Source organism: Orbicella faveolata, unplaced genomic scaffold, assembly GCF_042242905.1.
Source record: "Orbicella faveolata isolate gen_17 unplaced genomic scaffold, um_ofav_v1 contig_1, whole genome shotgun sequence".
Taxonomy (NCBI): domain Eukaryota; kingdom Metazoa; phylum Cnidaria; class Anthozoa; order Scleractinia; family Merulinidae; genus Orbicella; species Orbicella faveolata.
In genome coordinates this window covers 12,145,236-12,157,443 of record NW_028301536.1, presented here as the reverse complement: position 1 = coordinate 12,157,443, position 12,208 = coordinate 12,145,236, and the positions used below count along the sequence as shown (strand labels likewise).

General features: G+C 40.2%; 3 protein-coding genes and 1 long non-coding RNA gene across 4 annotated transcripts; 3 read left to right on the top strand and 1 right to left on the bottom strand.

Moving 5' to 3' along the window:
* Window positions 1–1,401: 1,401 nt before the first annotated feature.
* Window positions 1,402–3,159, top strand: LOC149118113 (uncharacterized). Its single transcript, XM_089289446.1, has one exon. It carries the CDS (start codon window positions 1,402–1,404, stop codon window positions 3,037–3,039), a length of 1,638 nt encoding a protein of 545 aa, XP_089145572.1. The 3' UTR covers window positions 3,040–3,159.
* A 2,449-nt stretch (window positions 3,160–5,608) lies between these two features.
* On the top strand, window positions 5,609–7,686 carry LOC110039783 (uncharacterized). Its single transcript, XM_089289435.1, has one exon. It carries the CDS (start codon window positions 5,667–5,669, stop codon window positions 7,302–7,304), a length of 1,638 nt encoding a protein of 545 aa, XP_089145561.1. The 5' UTR covers window positions 5,609–5,666; the 3' UTR covers window positions 7,305–7,686.
* Window positions 7,687–8,178: 492 nt separating this feature from the next.
* On the top strand, window positions 8,179–9,168 carry LOC149118112 (uncharacterized). The gene is made up of 2 exons (XR_016207156.1): window positions 8,179–8,535; window positions 8,906–9,168. It is a non-coding gene; the product is annotated as an uncharacterized LOC149118112 (long non-coding RNA).
* Window positions 9,169–9,436: 268 nt separating this feature from the next.
* Window positions 9,437–11,610, bottom strand: LOC110039780 (uncharacterized). Its single transcript, XM_020744929.2, has 2 exons — window positions 11,205–11,610; window positions 9,437–10,140 (listed from the first exon to the last, which is right to left on the bottom strand). Exons 1-2 carry the CDS (start codon window positions 11,338–11,340, stop codon window positions 9,800–9,802), a joined length of 477 nt encoding a protein of 158 aa, XP_020600588.2. The 5' UTR covers window positions 11,341–11,610; the 3' UTR covers window positions 9,437–9,799.
* Between the last annotated feature and the right edge of the window lie 598 nt (window positions 11,611–12,208).

The window sequence follows — 12,208 nt, the reverse complement described above, 5'->3', positions numbered from 1 at the left end:
GTTAAAGACACGTTTCATAGAATTCGTTTTCTTCCATAAGAATTTAACCAAACGGACAGAAGTACTAAATTCACAAGTCGATGTTGCCATCCAGTTGGTGATATCTTATTTCCCTTGTCCCGATGAATGAAGGCCTCAAGGTTTACTTGTACAATCTACACTCTTGTTGTGAACCGGTGAAAGATGTGTTTCGGGTCTGCAGCGCTGGTGTCAGTGTTCTCGTGATCCAGTTGTCAAAAATTAAATATGGATTTCAATTGATTGATCGGTCTTGCTGATGTTATCAAAGCCAGTTGGTGGGAGATCTTCTTCACTACTCTGTCACTTGGTTTGCGCATGTCTGCAAACCCAGAGTAAAAATTCAGTTTTGATTTAAGTTGGGTTTAACTCGTTATAAAGTTTCGAAAGTAGACGAACCTCGTTTTCGAAGAGTCATGTTTTGCATATAAGGGTTGACATGGGCCGACCATCTTAATAAAACAACAACCTCAGGTATATTTGAACTTTCCGTGTTGTTTTGCTTTCCTGGTTTAAAAGTTTTTCTGGATGAAAGTCTTCATAAAGACTGAAAATTGCGTTGCACGGTACGAAAGTCCTATCACACTAAAATATTTAGAAAATTGAAGTTAGATCAATGATTGTGGCTCCTGACGAAAATCATAATCTGATCTTGCAATTAATGTTGCAAAGTGGACGCGTTGTCTTGGAATTCAGCCTAATCTGTGAATCTTGCAGGCCGAAGCGTTTTAATATTGTCCGACATCATAAGCTAACACTCGCCTCCAGTGAACAAGGTTGCCACAAACTCAGTATGGTCGGGGAAAAAACATTCTTCAAGATTGGGTAAAAGTCAGGGAAATTTTAGTTTTATTAAAGAAAGGTCAGAGAATTTTGAAAAGTGATGTTTGTGGCAACCATGGTGAAACCTTTAAACAACACGAATAAAAAATAACGAGCAGGATATTCATACATTTTAAACAGATTAATATTTTGTTAGGTACTAGCGATTAAGGATCAAAAGTTGCTTGAATATTAGCTCGGCCCTAGACGCTTGGCCGCCCGGTTAATAATTATGTCCTTAGTATATATAGAGAATGAAAAAGAGGAAAAGGTCATTTGTAGCAAATATCAGATCAGTTCTGTTCAACTAGTTGTTCCTGTCATTTCCTCTGTTCTCATAACAAGGAAAATAATGTTTGAGGGCGCCACCTCCGTAGAATCGATACCTTCAGAGGTTTGATACGTTCCGGATTTGATAACAACCATGAAATATTATTCTTTCTTTCTGGAGTCCTTATTTTCGGTATGATATATAAGAGCATTATGCAACAAACATAGCATTTTATTCAGTATAACGCGGCACAGTTGTACCCTCAACTCGGGTTGTGCATTAAATGCAACATGAATGGGAGTACGCCGATAGAGGCGTTTGGTGATATCGTGTTCAGCTTTACACGGAGTGTGACAGAGCGCTACAACCCAGAAGAACCTGAATTCACGGCAGAGTCTTTTGGCTACGATCCTCTACAAAGCACAGGTCGAGAATGGTATTATCTTCCTGTTGACGAGCTTATTTATCAAGAATACAGCGACAAAGACATCACAAGCTTCGCCTACCTGGCATCTAGCAGCCTTGATGTACAAGTTATAAATGCGTGTTTACCAGAGGAAAGCACGGAAGAAGGTAACCAGGAAAATAGGCAAGAAGAAGACAAAGAAATGGCTTGGAAGCGACTTAGACCACCCGTTCTACAGACAGTTGTGAAATCAATGTACATTGGAGGTTTAATTTCACTTCTCGCCGCCTCCGTCGTGGGTACAATATATACATTGTTCTCTTATCTTAACTATAAGACGACGTGGAACTGCGAATTTAAAAAAGTCGAATTAATTTCAGCGCGGATACAATGGACGAAAACAATTGCAGATATAATCGGTGACGTCCTCTATTACGCCTGCCCAGTTTTAAACTTGTTATTTCTCTTTCGGCCACATCAGCTGAAAGGGATCAAAACTAAACTGATTCTCGTTTCTTTTGTGATGTACATTTTGGATGCACTTTTTTGCGCAGTTCTACAAGCATTTGGAAAACCTATCTTTACCCTTCCTGCTTTATACAGAGCCTTGTCTAATGTTCCAGTGTTTATTTTCGTTTTCGCTACTGTTTGTGTGCAGTTCTATTTTGTCGCAAGACACTTGCTTGTACGACTGAAACCAAATTTAGCATGTCTTATTTGTAAAATGGCAATTTCACCTTCTTGCGCTGTCATCGCGGCCTTTGTCATCAGGTATGCTATTTACACAGCGTACAACAAGCAAGACACGGAAGGCAAACTTGTAATCGCCCTCTTTTCCCCTCTCATGGGTGTGGCTGTCAAAGCAATTTCACGAATCTGTGTGCAGCGGTTGTGGAACATTACCCACCCGGGGTATTCGTATGTTTTATTAGCACCGTTGTATTGCTTATTGTCTGTCATGTTTCGAGTTTTGCAAGCGGACCTTGACAGCCTGGAATCTATTGCTGTTCTTGGAATAATTCACGGCTTTGCCGAAGTCGTAGAACGCAGCACCGTGGTTGTTATTGATCATCTCTGCCACCAGCTTTGCAGACGAGAATCACTTCCATGGGGAAGTTTTCGCACACCTCGCCGTGAAAGACTAATGGCTGATATCATTATCATGGGCATGTTGTTCGAATCAGCTGCTATAGTGTCTGTTAACGGCTTGTTATACTTGTATCAGTTGATGTACTTAGAGAGGAATGATTCATTTTTAGAGTTGTTGCAGTCTTTTGCAATCCACACTTCGGTTCCGTTGGTGATTGAGTGGTTTTTCAACAGCTTATCTCTTGCGATCGAGACTCGGTATCAGAATATGGCTGTAATGGCTGTATGGCGAAAACAGTGGAAAAAACACATTTTAGTGGCGATTGTAAACGTGTTGCCAGTTGCTCTATGGACCAGCGGAAGTCTTTTAGTGATTGTGCATGGACGGTTTGATGAGCCCTTAAATCAGTCTTGTAAAATGCCATTTATGTAGAGGGTCTGGATACTGAAGAAGTTTAGCTTTTATACACTACCATTACGAAAATCATGTTAATAAAGTCCAAATCAAACGGGACAGTCGTCCTTTCAATATTAATAAAAGAATATTGAATAACGCTATTAATCGCCCAAGTTGAAGATTGAGGTCACTTCAAGCTCGCGTGAATTGGTTTAAATTTTGTGCTTGTTCTCTTCTACGCGAACCTCTGAGTATAAACTACGATGTTGTTGATTCTTTCATGTCAGTGTTGAATGAAAGAATTACCTTGCCAACATAATCTTGGATTATTAAAGCCATTTTTTATAAAATTCGTTTTCTTCCATAAGAATTTAACCTTACGGACAGAAGTACTAAACTCACAAGTCGATGTTGCCATCCAGTTGGTGATATCTTATTTCCCTTGTCCCGATGAATGAAGGCCTCAAGGTTTACTTGTACAATCTACACTCTTGTTGTGAACCGGTGAAAGATGTGTTTCGGGTCTGCAGCGCTGGTGTCAGTTTTCTCGTGATCCAGTTGTCAAAAATTAAATATGGATTTCAATTGATTGATCGGTCTTGCTGATGTTATCAAAGCCAGTTGGTGGGAGATCTTCTTCACTACTCTGTCACTTGGTTTGCGCATGTCTGCAAACCCAGAGTAAAAATTCAGTTTTGATTTAAGTTGGGTTTAACTCGTTGTTATTTTGTGTCTTTCACAAATGTGGCAAGATTTTTTTCGTCCCCCTGCATTGCCCTAAAGTGATAATTAACATCTTTGTCTTTTTTTCTTGAGTTACCAATCACATAAACCAGGAGCATATTATCTAGATGATAAGCTTCTGCATAAACTAGTAGAGAGAGGATGAGAATAAGGATAGCTATTTCTTGGTGTGCTTGGAAATTCCTGGGGATCAGTAGAGATTAAACTATTTGGTACATTCTTGTCCCGAGAGCCACCTTTACCCTTAAGGCGCGGAAGGAGGTACTGTAATAGAACGGGTTTTTAATAAATGTAACAGTGGCTACTTTCGGCTTGAATTAGTCAAATCTTCATTCGGAAAAGAATAAATCAAATCAGTTGTATCCATAGCCATTGTTTCCTCGTGGCAAGACCCCGACGGCTAAAGGAAAAGGCGGCTCTAGGAAGGCTCTGGGAACAAGAGTGTATTTGCTCAACCTCGTTTCCAGGGCCTGGGAACGAGGTTTATAAAAGCTGACAGAGTGAAATATTTTAAAACTTTTTTTCATAATATCTAATTTACCATATGTTGACAGAATACTGACGATTTTTTGATCGATCTTGGAAAGTTAAATTAGAATGCATTTTATAAGTGCGAAGCATCTCTTTGAAATGGGATCAGTGGGCGATATTTGACACCACACTTTGATCTGTGACAGATAAAAAGGCTAAAAAATGTTATCGGATCAACAACTTGCTATGGAGTTACCATCAGTTTCGCTGACAAGCATCTAAATTTTTGGAGTAGTAGAATAGAAGTGGAGCTTTTTAAAAGAAGTTTGTTTGCTTTTTTTGCTCACAACCTTATGACATTATTTTGTGAACAAATTTGCTGTAAAAGTTGGAGAAATGCCATAAAGTTTCGAAAGTAAACGAACCTCGTTTACTTCCAAATGTTTTCGAAGAGTCATGTTTTGCATATAAGCATTGACATGGGCCGACCATCTTAATAAAACAACAACCTCAGGTATATTTGAACTTTCCGTGTGGTTTTGCTTTTCTGGTTGACAAGTTCTTCCGGAAGAAAGTCGTCATAAATACTGAAACTTGCGTTGCACCGTACGAAAGTCCTATCACACTAAAATATTTAGAAAATTGAAGTTAGATCAATGATTGTGGCTCCTGATGAAAGCCATAATCTGATCTGGCAATGAATGTTGCAAAGTCGACACGTTGTCTCGTAATTCAGCCTAATCTGTGAATCTTGCAGGCCGATGCATTGTAATGTCCGACATCACAAGCTAACCCTCGCCTCCAGTGAACAAGGTTGCCACAACTCAGGATTTGAAATAGAAATGGTCGGCGGAAAAAAACATTCTTCAAGACTGGGGGAAAAGACAGGGAAATTTTTTTTTATTAGGTAAAAGTCAGGGAGTTTTGAAAAGTGATGTCTGTGGCGACCATGGTGAAACCTTTAAACAACACGAAGAAGAAATATATTTACAATAAATTACGAGCAAGGGATTCATGCATTTTAAACAGATTAATATTTTGTTAACTCTTAGCGATTTAGGATCAAAAGTTGCTTGAATATTAGCTCGGCCCTATACGATTGGCTGCCCGGTTAATAATTATGTCCTTAGTATATATGGAGAGAGAAAAAGGGGAAAGGTCATTTGTAGCAAATATCAGATCAGTTCTGTTCAACTAGTTGTTTCTATCTTTTCCACTGTTCGCGTAACAAGGGAAATAACGTTTGAGGGCGCCACTTCCGTAGAATCGATACCTTCAGAGGTTCGATACGTTCCGGATTTGATAACAACCATGAAATGTTATCTTTTCTTTCTGGAGTCCTTTTTTTGGGTGTGATATATAAGAACATTATGAAACAAACATAGCATTTCATTCAGTGTAACGAGGCACAGTTGTACCCTCAACTCGGTTTATGCATTGAATGCAACATGAGTGGAAGTACACTGTTAGAGGTGTTTGGTGATATCGTGTTCAGATTTACACGGAGTGTGACAGAGCACTACAACCCAGAAGAACCTGAATTCACGGCAGAGTCTTTTGGCTACGATCCTCTACAAAGCACAGGTCGAGAATGGTATTATCTTCCTGTTGACGAGCTTATTTATCAAGAATACAGCGACAAAGACATCACAAGCTTCGCCTACCTGGCATCTAGCAGCCTTGATGTACAAGTTATAAATGCGTGTTTACCAGAGGAAAGCACGGAAGAAGGTAACCAGGAAAATAGGCAAGAAGAAGACAAAGAAATGGCTTGGAAGCGACTTAGACCACCCGTTCTACAGACAGTTGTGAAATCAATGTACATTGGAGGTTTAATTTCACTTCTCGCCGCCTTCATTGTAGGTACAATATACACATTGCTTTCTTATCTTAACTATAAGACGGCGTGGAACTGCGAATTTAAAAAAGTCGAATTAATTTCAGCGCGGATACAATGGACGAGAACAATTGCAGATATCATCGGTGGCGTCCTCTATTACGTCTGCCCAGTTTTAAACCTGCTATTTCTTTTTCGGCCACATCAGTTAAAAGGGATCAAAACTAAACTGATTCTCGTTTCTTTTGTGATGTACATTTTGAATGGTCTCTTTCTAGCAGTGCTACAGGCGTTTGGAAAACCTATCTTTAACCTTTCTGCTTTATACAGAGCCTTGTCTAATGTTCCATTTTATATTTTCGTCATCATTTCTGGGTGTGTGCAGTTCTATTTTGTCGCAAGACACTTGCTTATAAGACAAAGAGCAAGACTAGCAAGTCTTCTTTGTAAAATTGCGATTCCATCTTGTTGCGCTTTTATTTCGGCCTTTGTCATCAGGTATGCTATTTACATAGCGTACAACAAGCAAGACACGGAAGGCAAACTTGTTATCGCAATCTTCTCCCCTCTCATGGGTGTGGTTGTCAAAGCAATTTCACGGATCTGTGTTCAGCGGTTGTGGAACATTACCCATCCGGGTTATTCGTATGTTTTATTAACACCGTTGTATTGCTTATTGTCTGTCATGTTTCGAGTTTTGCAAGCGGACCTTGACAGCCTGGAATCTATTGCTGTTCTTGGAATAATTCACGGCTTTGTCGAAGTCGTAGAACGCAGCACCGTGGTTGTTATTGATCATCTCTGCCACCAAATTTGCAGACGAGAATCACTTCCTTGGGGAAGTTTTCGCACACCTCGCCGTGAAAGACTAATGGCTGATATCGTTATTATGAGCATGTTGTTCGAATCAACTGCTATAGTGTCTGTTAACGGCTTGTTATACTTGTATCAGTTGATTTACTTAGAGAGAAATTATCCATTTCTGAAGTTGTTGCAGTCTTTTACAATCCACACTTCGGTTCCGTTGGTGATTGAGTGGTTTTTCAACAGCATGTCTGTTGCGGTCGAGACTCGGTATCAGAATATGGCTGTAATGGCTGTGTGGCGAAAACAGTGGAAAAGACACATTTTAGTGGCGATTGTAAACGTGTTGCCAGTTGCTCTATGGACCAGCGGAAATCTTTTAGTGATTGTGCATGGACGGTTTGACGATCCCTTAAATCAGTGTTGTAAAATGCGATTCACTTAAAGCGCCGGGACAGTATTTAGCATGTTTGTATACACTTTTATAACATATTTAAGATAGTACGCGTGTTCTCATTCGCCGATAGGTGTGTTTTTAGGAGAGTATATAAACACGGTCGTAACGTCGCGCTCTCTGTGTTTCCCGGCACCATTTGAAAACATTGCAAAGTCGTCGGAAGACTCCTTAAGTAATCTCAACTTTCAAGTACAAATATTAAGGAAATCAAATGGAGAAAACCTTTCCAAATTTCGATATTGAGCGTGAGGACCTGCGGCGTCTGAAGGAGAGCACTGTTATCAGTCCAACAACTCCTCAAGGCCTCCTATACAACGTCTGGTTTCATGTCACCCTGTATTTGTGTCGACGTAGACGGGAAGGACTGAGAAACTTGACGAAGTCCAGTTTCCTATTCCTTCACGATGAAAACAAAAAATGTTACCTAACCATGGCCCATGACGAGTCAAGAAAAACACGCCAAGGGGGATAGATGACACCGCCACAAACTAAGACTTGGAAGAGTGTAATAGACAGATCACCTAAGTGATGAATTAAATGCCCTCCGACTTTACTGCAGTAAACTCAGTCCTGTCTGCAACACCTTTTTCCAGTTTCCGAATCGATTCTAAGGAGGGGGGTGGGGGGGGGGGGGGGGGCGCAGAAGAATTAGTGTGGTTCGAAAATGGATGTCTAGGCGTAAACAAGCTCGGTAGCATGATGAAAGAGCTCAGCAAAGCGGCCAATCTTTCTCAAGGTTATACCAATCACTGTATCAGGGCAACAGCTATAACACTGTGGTTGGATGCTGTATTGTTAAACGCCACATAATGACGCTGTCAGACCACAGGAATGAAAATTCTCTCAAGAGTTACAACGCTCGTCGGTGTGCGTTAATGTTCTCTCATGTGTGTACCCTGAATCCACAAGCCACACAAGCCGATCTGCAAATGCAGGTGTTTTAAGGGAACCAGCAGCAACTTCAACAATCTGGACATGCTGCTTGTGCTAGGATTCCTAGCAAACCTTTACGAGGCATCATGACTTTTCCGACAGCTATACTTAAACGGAACAACACTATCTTAAGGAAAACGACCAATTTTTTAAGTTTGCAAGACATGTTTCGACAGAGCTTCTGTCATCTTCAGTTGAATGAATGATTACAAAGCAAGTTGAATAATAAGTAGGCAAAAATGCTAATTAAGACAAATAGTAACAACAAGAACGTGAAAAGGTGTAAGTTAAAAGGATAATTTTAGATTTACATGGTGTAATTGCTGATTGAGGGAAGGTAGTTCTTTTTGAATATGAATAGCCTCCTTTATCTTGAGTTGAAAGCTGGTAGTGGCGTGATCTAAAATATGAAAGCAGTCTATTGAAGACAATGAGCGACAACGTTTAAGTTTACATGTGCGGGCTGTAATGCCTGTTACGTCGGCGAAACCTCCCGACATTTTTCCACACGCGTACGTGAGCACTTAGCCGTTGATAGGGCCTCTCACATCTTCAAACATCTTCAGAATTCTGAACGTTGTCGCTCATTGTGTTCAATAGACTGCTTTCATATTTTAGATCACGCCACTACCAGCTTTCAACTCAAGATAAAGGAGGCTATTCATATTCAAAAAGAACTACCTTCCCTCAATCAGCAATTACACCATGTAAATCTAAAATTATCCTTTTAACTTACACCTTTTCACGTTCTTGTTGTTACTATTTGTCTTAATTAGCATTTTTGCCTACTTATTATTCAACTTGCTTTGTAATCATTCATTCAACTGAAGATGACAGAAGCTCTGTCGAAACATGTCTTGCAAACTTAAAAAATTGGTCGTTTTCCTTAAAATATTTACATGTCTGCTGCTATCTAGACCTTTTGGAAACAACACTATCATTGTGAAAATTTCAGGTGGCTCTGAACTTCCTCGTAGAATTTTTTAAACTTCGCAAAAAGTTGCATCTTATTATGCATATAGCAATTTAATAATAATGTCAGGCCATAAAGATTATCATTATTGATTCACCAATGGCTGGGGCATTTATGTGATACCAACAATGTAGCATTACTTAATAAACGGTGGTAGTATTGATCCGTCAAAGTATAGTTACTGGAAAACTGCTGGAAACTGTTGCCAGCTACCTTACGTTTGACTACAAATTTACTTTAGTTAGCTTTAGCTGGAATTTACACGTAATTTTTACGTTTTACAAAGATGAGAAGGTTTTTTCCTCGTCTTGCTGCATTTCTCAAAACTGGCGTTTTAAGGCATTTTGTCTTAAGTTATCAAATATATAAACTAGAAGAGAGGCGATGAGAATGCTCCTAACTTGATTCTCATAAATAATATTGAGCAAATTCCTTCATAAGTATGAATTAATATTTGGAACTGAAGCTTAGTTTGCAGCGTAGCGTGAAAGAGTTTCAAACTTTTTACCCAACAATATCCCGATGCAACGGCCAAAATCGTTATCTGTTTCTTTTGTTCAGTGCAATCGCTCTAATCTTAACGATATATCACATATTTGAACAGTGTAAAAAGCACCAAGCACCCGACAAGAATCTTGCGGTTAGTTGGAAGAGCAGCATCGTTACAGAAGTCATAATCGCAGCACTGCATATCACAGTTTTCCGCTTGGCTAATGAACTTGCAAGCCATTGTGTTGCAATAATCACCTTTAAAACAACCCCGCTCGTAAACATCAAACTTTAACCCCATGTAGTCGAAAGAGGCCCTTGATTTGGCGCACACGTCCAGCCACGGTTCACAGATATACTTTTGTTGTTGTTCATCACAGTGAGTCCAGTTGACTTTAGAATAGCAACTGTAACACGTCAACGAGACACCTGAAAACGGTAAAAAACATATTGGAGCGATGAAAATGTAATTTCTTCTCACGAGGTCAGCACATTATGAAGTAGAGAGATGAGGAGAATATAAGAAATAATCAAGTTGCACTACTTTTTGATACAGTACTAAATTGTCAGCAGGTCATACTGAAATTTATGTACAAGTCAGTGATGAGAATCTGCATTACGAACTTATTCAGGTCAGTCATGAAAACGGCCACCTGCTGTGTTTTTGACAGTGTTTATGAGCGTTGAAACTACTGCAACCGTTGTAATTAAGAAGATGCAAATTCAGCCAGAGAGCTGTAAAGTTAATACAGTTATTGATTATCTCTAGTAAACGTACGACTGCATGTTCACGTATATATCGACAGGGTGATCCTTGACGAAGAGTATCACATGGCGTCGAATTTTGTATTGAAAAGGATAATTCTTTCCACTCTTTCTCTTCATCGATCTGAGTTTTCACTTCAAGCAAATGAAAATATGTCTTTTTATTACCTTTCGACTGACCTGCTTGACGGTAAAGGGGGTAGTTTTCTTGTCCCGTGACAAAAAACCCCAGTTTTTCCCGAGTAAATTGTCGGAAATGAATTGTTAATGAAGTGTCCTTATTACATTTACACATGTGCAAGATTATCACGATTTTCCAAACCACTGCGTCAATTTCCCGGCAATTTCCGCCGAAGATACGGGTTTTGAATTACTGAAATAAACCTGTAGATTGTTTTGCAAGTTTTGGAATATAATGTACGTTTGGGTAAAGGATGATTTTTACCTCCGCTGATAGGTGCCCGCAAGTGCGTGTTAATTATCAAAGAAGTAATCTCGTTTTGTTTGAAGCACGTAAATAACATTTAAGTTTCTTGCTGCAATCGCAACAGACGATGTAGTCAATATTAAGCCACTTTCGTAATGTGGATAACAAGGAATTGAATAGCTTCTCCCGCTATACCTGGGTGCAGCAGTCGTTGTGTTGCGCAACCTCGGCGGTTGCACATTGTTTAGTTTAATGTTTACGCGTTGAAATTATAATTTGAAATCCGAAATGCATTACTTACCAGTTTGTAAAATCGCTGAGAAGATAATGAGCTTGACTGCAACTCGCATGTTTACTTGGTTATGGTCTTTCGGCAAGAATATTAGTAACTGACTTAATATCGACAACGCCCTACAGTGCATTGAAGCGCAAGGCATTCTGGTTTAGGAATCTCTGCGCTGAAGCGAGTCGCAGCACGGCTCTTTGATAAACATCCTGATTCGTGTGAAAGAGTGCACCGAGTTTCTGACGGTAATTGTCGAATATAAACGAGTGCTTTCCGACAATCGTGCCTCGAGGTATACTTCATGAAACCTGGAAATCCACTGTACTGGCAAAGAAAACACAACTGCTCGCGGGGTCACGCAATTCTCCTAGCTGGCGGAGGAAGAGCGGAGAGGCTCTCTTGCAGCCATCAACAGTATAGAATTTTCTGTTGTTATCCATTGTGACTGGTCTTCGTTCCTTGGCCTTGTTAACACGAAGGGGAAGAGGACGGCTTCGCTGGAACGAAGTCAGAGGAGGTCGGAGTTTAGACATGCTTTTGAGTGGGAAAAAAATGTACGCTCTTTCATCGTGCATTTCACGCCAGCAATACTTCTTGCTAACCGAGTTCTAGCCTGCGTAGCAGTCTTTTCCGTTTCCTTTCAGGCAAGTGGGAGTCGCGCGAGGGCAAGGGGACAGAGGTAACAAAAAAATTAGTGGCAGGGGTGAGGGGCAGGGAAGGAAAGGAAAAGCCTGCTGCTGAGGCCAGACATTTTACCGAACGCCCCTAATTACTTTCGCTCCCTAGGGGCGTCAACTATCACGTCAACTGTCACACGAGACCCAATCATATTGACTTCCGGTAAAATAAAAACCGCGAAAATTTTAGCGCTAAAGTCAGCAGGGTAAGTTTTCGCGGCTTGAAAAATGTAGAGGTATGGCATCCGATAATTGCCGTGTTTGTTAGTGCTCAAACGAAGTGTGGAAGTTTCTCTCATTAGGAAGGATATTTATCTGGGGAAAATCTGTTCAAGCCTTTCA

What these genes read in the sequence shown, in the direction of transcription:
- LOC149118113 (XM_089289446.1), top strand. Translation starts at nt 1,402, where the DNA reads ATGAATGGGAGTACGCCGATAGAGGCGTTTGGTGATATCGTGTTCAGC.
- LOC110039783 (XM_089289435.1), top strand. Translation starts at nt 5,667, where the DNA reads ATGAGTGGAAGTACACTGTTAGAGGTGTTTGGTGATATCGTGTTCAGA.
- LOC110039780 (XM_020744929.2), bottom strand. Translation starts at nt 11,340, where the DNA reads ATGCCTTGCGCTTCAATGCACTGTAGGGCGTTGTCGATATTAAGTCAG. An exon ending in CTCAGCGATTTTACAAACTG is followed by an intron (nt 10,141 to 11,204) that starts GTAAGTAATGCA and finishes TACCGTTTTCAG; the next exon opens with GTGTCTCGTTGACGTGTTAC.